The 12,006-nt window shown below is 48.0% G+C and overlaps 1 protein-coding gene across 5 annotated transcripts in view; it reads right to left on the reverse strand.

Moving 5' to 3' along the window:
• Positions 1–366: 366 nt before the first annotated feature.
• The window catches only part of NDRG4 (NDRG family member 4), a 53,262-nt gene continuing 41,622 nt past the window's right edge, over positions 367–12,006 (reverse strand). For 3 of the 5 annotated variants that reach the window (XM_081872102.1, XM_081872100.1, XM_081872103.1), the window contains 8 exons: positions 11,781–11,884; positions 11,110–11,166; positions 10,963–11,014; positions 9,881–9,928; positions 8,594–8,629; positions 8,014–8,065; positions 6,418–6,456; positions 367–4,337 (listed from right to left, as the gene is read on the reverse strand). In XM_081872102.1, the coding sequence (XP_081728228.1) occupies positions 4,177–4,337; positions 6,418–6,456; positions 8,014–8,065; positions 8,594–8,629; positions 9,881–9,928; positions 10,963–11,014; positions 11,110–11,166; positions 11,781–11,884 (549 nt within the window). In that variant the 3' untranslated portion in view covers positions 367–4,176. The remainder of the gene's footprint in view (positions 4,338–6,417; positions 6,457–8,013; positions 8,066–8,593; positions 8,630–9,880; positions 9,929–10,962; positions 11,015–11,109; positions 11,167–11,780; positions 11,885–12,006) is intronic. The other 2 variants (XM_081872101.1, XM_081872104.1) reach the window with 1 other exon arrangement.

Below are 12,006 nucleotides of genomic sequence, written 5' to 3' on the forward strand. Positions count from 1 at the left end.
CTGAGGCAAAGAAGGCATTGAGGAGTTCAGCCCTTTCTGTGTCCCCTGTTTGCATTTCAACACAACTTTTTTGGAGGGGTGGTATATGTAAAAAATATTCAGAGTGCTCTGAAAGGGATTTCTTCAGAACCCCCATTCAAAGTGCTGTGGAGGGAAAATAGTCAGAAAAAGGTCACCTGATCTCATTATGACACCAGGTGATTGACAGGTAGGCAGCTCCACCCACCTACAAGTTGCCTCAAGGGAGGTCACAATCTGGCCCCTGGGCTTGGAAGGTTCCCCAGCCCTGATATATTGGATTCTGCCAACAGTAAATAAATAAATGTGGCACTCGTGAATAAGCTGCCGCTTTGACTGCAAAGTGAGTCTGCTTGATCTTAATATCTTTATTAGTTTTCAACACAATAATCCTCTCTACATCAATGGGTTTGTTTGTTTGCCTTGTTTTACATTTTGTAGATATTGTGGCATCAATGCAACCAGAGAGCATCAACAACCATCATGCACAAAAATATTACATTTCACCTCATACAGAAAAAAGAAATCCATTAAATTCCACCTTAATCAGGAAAATGTTTCTTTAAAAAAATCCAATTCCCCCCACCCCCACCCCACAGTAATAGCTAGATCACCTTCAAATGAAAAGCTGCACACTGGTTGCCAATTGCTACAAGTAAATGGCAGGGGTGGAATCCAAGATAAATATTATATATAGGAATTTATAGATCTATCTCATCTGAAAGAACACATCAAGAAAAAAGGCAACAATATCTACAGCAGCCTCCTCCAACCAGGTGCCCTCCAGCAGGTGTTCTCTCCTGCAACTTCCTTCAGCTCCAGCCAATTTGGCTGTGTGATGCTGAGGAGCTGATGGGAGCTGTAATCCAACAACCTCTGGGGGGTCCCAGGTTGGCAAAAGCTGATCTACAGTAAAAGAGGGTCCTAGTAGCCTTCAGTCATTCATATTTAAAGTTTAGAAGGAAGCACACAAAATAAAAGATTCTGAGATTAGAGGATTACATCAAACAGAGAGTGTGTCTGGACTGCTTGTGGCAACATCAAACCATTTAAATGCAGAGATGCCTGGCTACGCACACATATATACCCCTTGACGTGCGCACTGTCGGGAGCAAGAAAGTCAGGTGCAAAGCCTGCCGAGTAGCAGAGAGGCGAGACAGAACTCCTCGCAAGCTGCTTGTTGCTCTTTGGGCCAAACCCCACTTCAAGCTCTTTGCTTGCGTGGAAACGCAGCAATGTGCAAGACTGGTGATGTGGGTGGGGTGTTTCATCAGTAAAAAGAACTGAGTGTCTGACATGAGATCAGGACGCGGTAAGGATGCATTTGGGATTCAACAAGAACGATGGGCTGGGTGGTCCAGCAGCAGTTTGGGGAAAGGAAGGAGAAGGGTATATTGGCTCATTTGGAGCCCAGAGTGGCATGGACAAGAGCCTTTCTGGTTCCACGTCAATAGCAGGCTTACAGTAATGCAGAGCGAGTAGGGAGAATAGTCTCTTCAAAGGCATGAATGTGTGGAACTTGAGAAGAAATGCGAAGGCAAATTCTTCCTAATTGTTCTTCCTCAAAACTCTGAAAGGGGTTCTGAGATGAACTGAAATGGAAAGACCTCAATAAATTAACAGCCCCAGAGCCACGGGGGTGGGGTGGGGTGGGGGGCTGCCTGAGACCTATCCTAGAGGACACACACGTTTGCTTCCCTCTGGTTTTGTGGTGCTGCCAGTAAGCCAGAACGGAAATGAGGCACTGTCCCAGAGAGCACTCAGGTGGTTGCGGGGGGATCCTTCAGAAAGTCAGGCAGGACAAAGCACAAGATGACAGGGTGGCATGCTAGTACGAAGCATAACCATATCGTGAGGGGACAGAGTGAAGAGGCTGGATGCTAGGCAAACAGGGCATCTTTAGAAGTGAGGATCCCGCAAGCCTCTTTACTGGAATTCGGGGAACGTATCCTGTAACATTAATTAATGCATACAGAATTGCCCCCCTGAGAACCTCCATCTAATGAAAGGACCAACGGAACTTATGGGTGGCTTCTTGATTATAAGAGTAATTATTATTTAATGCTTATTAAAGAGTCTATTTTTTTCTAAGTGCCATACAGATATTAAAACACAAGAAGACCCCTGCTCACAGGCTCACAATCTACTCAACAGGAAAAGAGTGGGGAGGAAATTCAAATGAGCATTGCCTTTTTCTCCCCCCCCTTAACTGTGATGACATTACAGTGAGTAAATAAATACTAGATGAAATATTTCGTAAGGGAAACCACAGAGGCCGCTGTCGTGAGGGCAAGAGACTGGGTGCTCCTGTGGGTCAATTGGAAAAATGGCCTCTATCCAGTGCTAGTTCTACTCAGAGTAGAACTTAAGTTGATACAGCATCTAATGTGGACAGGCACAGTCTGGGGGCAGATATCCCAGCACCTTCACATGATCCATCACATCCCTGAGGTGCAGAGGGGGCCACAGACAAAACTTCGGGATCAGGGCCTTCCATGAGGCTACCTGTTTTTTCATACAGGCGGGAGCATGGAGGAGATGTGACCAGTCCCCTATAGGGCTGTTTTGGGGGAGGAAGCTCTTTATCCTCATCAACACAAGCCTTACACAGTAGAGGCTGGAGTATGACACCCCCAAGGGTGCCTGCCTAGTTGGGAATATTTTTATGTTTTTATTTTCTGTGTTGTGTTTTAAAATAGTTCATGTACCCTGCTCTGGGACTGTTGATCAAGAACAGGAAACAAATATTTTAAATAACTAAATAAATGCCGTCATGTTCCTGGACCCCATTTTCCCTCCTTGAGGCTGGATAAGCTTCTGCTACTTATTCCTGCTGAGCCTAAAAGCATATGCACAACCCAGCACTTTCTAGGGGGGTTTCCTTCAAGGGAATGATCCTGGGAACAGCTATTGTGCAAGAGTATCAAGAATCTAGTATTCCTGAGGGGAAAGCCACAAGGGTTAGCATGCTCTAAACATGCGTGCCCTTGTGTTTTTGATTCCTGCCACTGATTGTCCTTTTAAAAAAATTAATAAGCGATGGTAGTGGGGGCAGCTTATATTGCAATGAGTTTTACTCAAAGGCCATTTATAGCACTGGTTAAAAGGCTTGAGGAAACCCCAAACAAATCCTAAAACCAACTATGACCTTTCCCTACCCCTTAGGCTTGGAAAGCCCTGCTGCTCATTCCTAGTACTGGGGGGGGGGGCAGGGGACGACAACTTCCCATTTTCTGCTTTTGACTGAATTTACATGTAGGGGAAGGAAATGATGCAATAGGACCGGTTTTATACAGCAGCTGGAGAAACGGCTCGACTCTATGTGCATGTTCCTACCCAGTTAAGCCCCAATTTCCGTTGTCTTTCCAGCAAAACCTGCCGGCACAGAGTCAGCCACCAAAAAGGCTTTCAAAAGCTGTGGAACTAAAAAGCTTGTGCTCCAAAGCCAAAGAGAAGGGTAGAAACTAAGAGGCATTTGCCTTCAAGGTTGCAATTTTCCTCCTTCCTGAACCAGTGGTTGGAGTGTCAGACGAGGACCTTGGGCCAGTCACTGCCTCTTTCAACTAGCCTACTTCACAGGGTTGTTGTGGGAATTAAATGAGGAGGGGTGAACCATGTATGCCACCTTGAGCTCCTTGGAAAAGGAAAAGGAGGGATATAAGTGTCTGAAAATAAATAAAGTAAGTAAACCACTGCATGGGTACATTGTGGATTAATTGTTGGGCATCTAAGCTGAAGGGCCCACGAGGACACTCTCCCCCTTCTGACTCACTGGGTGAGTGGCTTTTTTGAAGGAGAGGCACCCTGGCTAGGCAAGTGTAAAACATCCCTCCTGCTCGCCTTGCCTCAAGCTGTGCAGAGGGTCATGCCTGCCGCTTCCAAGCCAGCTAGAAACCAACCCAATCCCTGGTTCAAAATGGCACCTGGGCCTATGGGTGGAGGTGGCCATTGACATCAAGCTGCTGCTGTTGCTTCCCACTCTCCCTATGCCCCCCTCCCAACTTTGTATTCCATAATGTGAAAGGAAAAGAAAGACGGCAAAAGAAATTAAAGCCACAGGAAGCCGCAGGGGATGGAGCCAGCTGGAGAGTGACTGGATGAGTGGGCCCTCGAGGTCACCCGTGAAGAAGACGGCGAGGAGGAGTAAGGTGGAGGCCCTCAGCAGGACACCTCCATGGTGTGGTTGATCTGCCCCATGGCCTCGCTGCTCTCCGAGTGGGTGCAGGCTCTTGGGCGGTTGCCCCCGCCCTCCACAGAGCTGGCGCTGGTGAGGGAAGCCGTGCGGGAGCGGGCCAGGCGCGTCATACTGGCAGAGGGCACTACAGGGAGAGAAAGAGAGAGAGAGCATCAATGCTTCTGCCAGGGACAAAAAGCAGACCAGGGAGGGTCCAGGCGGAGTGAGCGCCACAAAGACGAGCAAAGCTGCCACAGGAGAGGGAAGAAGCAACATCAAGCCCCTGGCCTCAGAGGGCGCCTAAAGCCCAGCAGTCTTCAGCCACTCAAGCCCTAGCCATGCACCAACTCTTGAGGCGTAAGAACACAAGGGCACAAAAAGAGCTTGCTGGATCACGTCAATGGTCCATCTAGTCCAGGATTCTGTTCTCATAGATAGATGCCTGTGGGAAACTGAAAACTGAATACCAGAACACTCTTTCCTCCTGTGATTTCCAGTAACTGGTATTCCAGCATTACTGCTTCCGACTGTGGAAGCAGAGCATAGCCACCATGGCTAGTTACCATTGATCACCCTCTCCTCCATGAATTCATAGTCCAAAACATCTGGAAGGCACCAGGTTGTGGAAGGCAGACAAACCAGCCCAGCAATCACACCCCAAAGACATGACCAAGCTGACTGTGTGGGAGACAGTGGGTGGCTTGCCAGACGATGGCTTGTGTGAAGAATTTCAGAATGATGTGCTCTAAGTACAGAAGCCCGCCATCTTCCCTCTCAGCTAACCTGGGCAAAGGCTAGGGATGATGGAGGTCAGGGTCCAGCAACATCTGGAGGGCTGCAGGGGAAGCCAACCCTGGCCTAAGCAAACAGCCACGACAAGCAGAGTGTGACCCAGCTGCTCCTGAAGACTGCAGAGTGCCAAAACACACATGGGGCATGTCAAGTTGCAAAATAAATTCTTCTACCACTGTTCTGAGGCTCCATCATCCCCCCTTTTTTTTTGCTCCCCTCACTGCTGCAAGAGGCACAGGTGACCAGCAAAACTAGGTAGCAGGTAGGGCTGTGGTGGGACAGGGTGGGGAGCAAAGTGACTCTCTGTGCCTGGATGCACCTCCTGTGTGCCCTGCTCTGCCACTGACATACAATCCCCAACATCTCAGCAGCCAAGCAGATGCTTGCAGGAAACCAGCAAGTGGGACCCAAGCACAACAGCACTCTCTCCTCCTCTGGTTTTCACCAATAGGTATTCAGAAGTATTGCTGCCTCTGGTTGTGGAGGCAGAACAGCCCATCGTGGCTAGTAGTTATTGATAGCCCTCTCTCCTCCTATTGATAGCCTTTTCTCCTTTTTGCATGGTCTTATATCCCATGCTGGTCAAGGGCCATGCTGACTCCGCTCTTGTGCATCTGCCCATGAACAGGGCCCCCAACTCTAAAGATCAGCTGAGCACAATTCCCTTTCTGTGCCAAGATGCACAAAATCCAAGAAGTCATGGGTGCACTCGTAATTGCAAGACATGTGAAAATGCCACAGTTGGCCATTAACTTTTTTAAAAAAAAATCTTCCAAGAGGGACACCCTTGGATTTGTAAGTGCACATGCGTGGCTGTTGAGGAGAAATTGCAAACCCCCAGGCACAGCGTGTTTTGGGATTCAGTCAGGTGTGACGCTGCTGCCAAACAACCTGGCTGTTGCATCTCTCTGTGGGAAGATGTGACTATCAGCAGGAAGGTATCACACCAACAACACACTCAGGATGCTTTTGGCCAGCCTCCTGCAAGCTGGTACCTCCCAGATGTTTCAGACCACAGCTCCCATTAGCCCCAGTCAGTGTGGCCATAGGAAGCTGGGATTGATGGAAGTTGCAGTCTGAAACACCTGCAGAGCACCAGAATGAGGAAGGCTGCCTTGGAAAGCACAGCGGCAAATCTTTTTTTGGGAAAACTCATCTGTTTCAACAAACGCCACTGGAATGACATAGCTGTGCGCTTCCCATAGTGTGTGAGTCATGCTACAGATGCAGCAGGGGGAGGGCAGATGCTTCTTTTTCTGTCAGCCTCAGTCGCCTGTTTACCTGCCTGTCTCTTTACTGCAGGACCAACTATGGAAGCTGCAGCAGAAAAGCACACTCTGTACAGCAGCAATGCACAATAAGGAGAGGACGGGGGCGAGGGGTACATGCAGCATGTGGATGTGACAGTGAGCAGACATTGGGGGAGGGGATACCTGATCCTCCACTCAGCCTTCGGTCCTTCAGGTACGCAACTAAGAGAGATATGGAGGGGAGGTTGAGTAGGAGGTGGAAGCAAAGAGAGTCTGGTTGAGGGTTGGGAGGGCAAGAGAGGCTTTTATTTTGGAACATCACACATTCAAGGCTTGTCTGATCAACAGCAGAAAAACAAGACAAGAACATCACAACCAATAACCAGAGAGAGAAAGAGAAAAAGAAAAAGAGACAAAAATGGCAGGAAGACTTTCACACATACAAATTATTCCTGCATTGGAGAGATTGAACTAGATGAGCCTTTGGGACCCTTCCAACTCCATGCTTCTTTTGATTTTTGTTTATCATTTATTTCTGAGATACCTAATGTCGCTCAGGCCAAGGTGATCAGGACTGGGAGAAGAGAAGTACAGATCTGAAATGGTTGGCAGATATCGGGTCTCTAAATCCACACTGAAAGAAGTGCAAATGCCCTTTGGGTTCTGACATCTTCATCCATCTGCAAAGCCGGGCTGCAAAGCCCTGGCCACACTCCAGGTGCTAATTCCCAAACCATTTATCCTGGAGCTGATGGTAAGTTGTTCTCATGGTGTCAGAGACATGCACAGAACTGGGAAGTATCAGGCAAAGAACACCCAAACACACCCATTTCCTTGATCATAAACACACTAACAGCTCATTGCCTCTGTATGGCCCATCCAGCAGGCCACGGCCCTTGATGGAGGAACCTTGTCCATGACCAGGCTCTCAACAACAGGGCTAGTAATCTGTTTGGAGCTGAAGTGGGGACACATGGGAGCACATTAAATGCGTAGAGACCATACCTACACTATATATTTAAAGCAGTAGCATTCTAACTGAACAGTCATGGCTTACCCCAAAGAATTCTGGGAGCTGTATTTTGTTAAGGGTGCTGCTGAGAGTTATTAGGAAACCCCTATTCCCCTCATAGAGCTGCAATTCCCCGGGTTCCCAAGGAAGGAAGAATGATTGTTAAACTACTCTGGAAATTGTAGCTTGAAGGGAGGTGGGGGGATAGGAGTCTTCTAATAGCTCTCACCACCCTTAAGAACCTGTGACTGTTTATAATGGAACAATACAGCTTTAAATGTGGTCACAGTCTGAGCTGAGAAGGGCCGGGTGGATCAACCTATATCTAGTATGTGCCAGTTTTGCCAGTGTTTGCTCATAAGTCCATTCTGTCCATACAAAAAACCATATTTAAATACATATTTGACTCTGAATTTATCACAAAATAAAAATTTAAACCCATATGAGTCTTATGTATGCATTAAAAAAATGCTTTATCCTAAAATACATGTTTTGGTACACACTTTCAGCTGACAACTACATCATAAAATTCAGATACTGACCAAGTGTGAAATCCAAAGAATAATTATACTCTCATCCAAATATTATTCTGGGAGGTACAAATTAGGCCAGTTCATTACAAATGTAGACAAAAGGAAATTATCCTCTGCTGAGTCACCTGCTTCTACACTCTCCAATTACAAACACATGAACATCTCTTACAATCCCTCGGTTACACAAATACAGTTTTTGAGCACATTGATCCCTCAAACTAGACAAATACTTACTGTAGCCCATCCCTTGAAGGAAGTACTTGAATGCTTCCGTCAGTTTTCCAGGCTGTTCAAGAAATCAGAGGGATGCAGATGAAAAACAGAAAGAAAAGCACCTACAACCAGACATTGCAAAAATAGTGGGTGTGGGTGTGTGCATCAAGCTCAGGACATGGATTTAGACACATGTGGATGAGCCCAGTATCTTCTGAATCTGAGCTTTTAAAATTCAGATTCTGTATTTTAAATCCAGTTTGTGATTCTAAATTCTGATCTTGTTTTTATTTCTCCTCCTCCTCCCCCTGCCCTGCCCAGTCGCACAAACTCCCTGTCACCAAGTAAAGGGGGGAGAGAGATATTTGGGTTTTGCTTTGCTTTAAACTGCTTGGAACCAAAATGTGGATTTTCTTCAAAACAACATCCCTGCAACAACTAATCCTAGAGCAGGACGCAACTCAGAGAGTTTTGGGTGAAATGAAGAGAGGTGGGAGAATCCCACCCAGCCTAAGCGCCTAGGCACACCCAGACGGAGGTTTCTGAGCTCCACAGAAGGTCTTCTAATAACCAAGAACAGGGAAGAAGAGGAAGAACTCACCTGTGTGACTTGAGGGAGCCCACCAGAATCAGCCATCTGGGTGGAAAACAGAGTTTTGAGTCAGAAAAGCTTCACCTTCCTTTCCAGGTGACCAGCCCCCCTCCCCTCAATTGCATCCATCGCCCAGTCATTAGCTGGGGCTGATGGGAGTTGCAGTCCAAAACATCAGCAAGGCAGCAGGTTGGGTTAGGCTTTGAGTACAGTGGTACCTCGGGTTAAGTACTTAATTTGTTCCAGAGGTCCATTCTTAACCTAAAACTGTTCTTAACCTGAATCACCACTTTAGCTAATGGGGCCTCCCGCTGCCGCTGCGCCACCCCCGCCCGATTTCTGTTCTCATTCTGAAGCAAAGTTCTTAACCCGAGGTACTATTTCTGAGTTAGCGGAATCTGTAACCTGAAGCGTATGTAACCCGAGGTATCATTGTACAGTCTTAAGGGGCCCCTGAGTCACTGCTGGGCCTGGCGCCTGCAAATCCCAGCTTCCATTGGCTTCAGTCAATGCCACTCTGTACCAATCAACCAACCAGAGATGCCCACCATCTTTTCAAGATGGCCGACGTCCTCAACTAGTGAAGGGAAAGGGAGACATTAGGAGGCTCAGGTGCCAAATCCCTATCTGTTGTGGGTGGGGAAGGCAAGCAGAAGGGCTGCCTCCTCCAGACTCAGAACCCCATTTGGAGAAAGAGAGCTGGAAGCAGCAGCAGCTTTTGCAAGCACAAAGATTAAGGGAAGGGCTGACACGCTGTGCTTCAAGTCCTGTCCCTCTTTAGAAAGGCTAGGCTGCCATGATGTCTAATGAAGGGCTGTGGCTTCTGAAACAGCCTCCCTGCTCCCCTTCCCAAAGGGCAGGAAGCGCCCAGCCCAAGTTGCACTAATCACAAAATCAGTAGGGGTCTTGTGGGCCAACCTCCCGACTAGCCTTAAATGCAAGATATCTAGAACTAGAGTGACCCCTGCTGGTGGCCTTCCACCCTGTGCTATAAGACCTCTGTGCAATGCCTGTAGCTCCTATCATCTCCAGAACTGTGGCTCATAAGTAAATGGGGGTAAGCACCAACATCCCCACTGGGTGTCTCAATGGCTCCTACTTTCAATTGGGTTTGGGGGTATAGATACATAAGACATTGCAGTTTGTCCTTAGACCTTAAGAGTCCAGTGGGAGGAAAAAGGGGAGAGCAAATTCTGATGGAATCAAAATCACTTACACAGAATGAGATCTAGGGGTTGGGGAGAGTGGACTAGGGATTAGGACTTGTCCTGAAGACTTGCCCTTCCTCTATCTCACCTTCAGGAAAGTGGTGGTGGTTGGATCCAGTTTGGAGTTGCATTCAACCTAACAAACAGCAAAGTCAGAGTTTCAAAATAGCATCAAGTCCAGAAGCACAAGCATCACTTGCCCTGCACGTGGTGTGACCCAGCAGCCAACACAATCAGCCTCTGAGGTTCAGTACACCATGGACGAAACTAGGCTTTATTTCACCCAGGTCAAAGACCCAGTTTGGAACCCCCTCGCACATTTCTGCACGCGCACACACAGCCTGGGGGCCTCAATGGCACCCCTCTGGAAGCTTCACTTGGGCCAAAAAACCTGGCTAGCCTCCCTGTAGCTTCGGCACTGCAGTAAACCCTCAAAAACAGGGAAACAGTAGCAAAATGGGGGTGGTGTACAGCTTTGGCAACAACAATAAAATAAATAAAAGGAACGTGACAGTCCAGTTTTTAACTATGACTCAAACAATAAAGATAGAGAGTATGGTGTAGGGGTTACAGTGCTGGACTATGAACCGAGAGACTAGGGATTCAAATCCCCATTTGGCCATGAAGCTCACAGGGTGACCTTGAGCCAATCACTGCATCTCTCAGCCTAAACTACCTCACAGGGTTGTTGTGAGGATTAGATCAGGAGCCACATTGAGCTCCTTGGAGACAAAGGTAGGATATAAATGCAATGAAATAAAAATAATAAAAAACAAGTGGGAAGTAAATGCAATAAATAATAAATAAATAAATCCCCTTAGGAGCCAGGGGGGTTGCAGCTCTCTCTCTCTCTCTCTTTCCCAAAGCTTGGGGGGGGGGGGGAGAGACAGCAGGCAATGGGGTAACAGGAAGTGCTTCATGCAGTCACAGCAAACAAAACAGAATGCCAGGCTCAGCGGGGTGGGAAAGGCTAGCCTGAAGTCTGCAAAGGCATCCTCAGGAGGCCTCTAGTTGTTCTTAAATACTGTACCTGCCACCCGCCTCCCCCCAGCCTTCAAAGAAAAGACAAGCTTGCAGTCTAGGGGAAGGACAAACCCATGCTATGAGCTTGGTCCCAGACATCATTCAAGCAGGGAAGATTAACTCTTTGGAGCTTAGCTCCTTACTCACCACGCCATCTTCGGCCGGTGCGTTATCGCCCACCACGAGCATCACTGGGCAGCTGCAAACCCCAAGGGGAGAAACGTGATTAGCAGGAGAGACCTGCTCTGCTCGGGGCCCCCCCCCCATCCTCCCTAGAGCAAATCAATGGCTTACCGGAGTGTCTTGGCGTTCGGGATGCTCCCAGGTCGGTTAATGTCCAGGTCCCTGCGACTGAGAAAAAAATGAGGAATTTTAATTGAAGCAGACAAACATGCAGGGGCTCTGCCACTGTGCTATGTCTGAGTTCAGCAGGACTACAATATTTGCATCATACCCAGAGGTGGAGCAAGGTGGGTGTGGTCTGCCCCAGGTGTCATCCCTGAGGGGGGTGACACCCCCCCAGGACGCTCACCATGGGTGGTTCACCCCCAGGGCGGGGCACTTGCCCTGCCCCCTGGGCGGCTAGCCCCACCCCCGGGTGCATGCCACTCCGGGTGCCAGAGCAGCTAGCTCCGCCTCTGATCACACTGTGGTGTTTCACCTTTTATTTACAAAGTATTGGTAAAATTCTGCAAGAAACTCTCTGTTAAGCATAGGAAATTTGCTTGGTTTTAGGGGATGCTTTTACAATCAAGTAGTATATATATATATTAATAAATAAAAACAATAATAAATAGTTTTTTGAAGGTATTATTAAAAACAAGCTTCATCATAACTGGATGTGAGCTATAGTGCTTGCAAGCAAATTTTAAAAGGGGGGAATTGGGGAGAGTATGGTGGTAGCTGTCTGTTGGGAGGAAAGCGTGGTCCAAGATGCATGCAGTTCCTTCAGCCCCTGCACGTACCTGTTGTACATGTTCCAGAAGAGCTGGAGGTTGTACTGGTTCACCATGCTGCTGATCTGCTGCCGATAGCTTTGCACCAGCTCTGTGTTCCCCACCAGCTCTTCCTGTGGGTGTGGAAAGAGGGCAGACAGAAAGGAGGCCAAGTCAGAGCACAACTGAGGACCAGAGTAACCGTTCTGGGCTGGAGGAGGCATCAACTGGAAAGGCACCTCTGTGAGCCCAAGGA

Source organism: Podarcis erhardii (genome assembly GCF_964252035.2).
Source record: "Podarcis erhardii genome assembly, chromosome: 7".
In the NCBI taxonomy this organism is placed as follows: domain Eukaryota; kingdom Metazoa; phylum Chordata; class Lepidosauria; order Squamata; family Lacertidae; genus Podarcis; species Podarcis erhardii.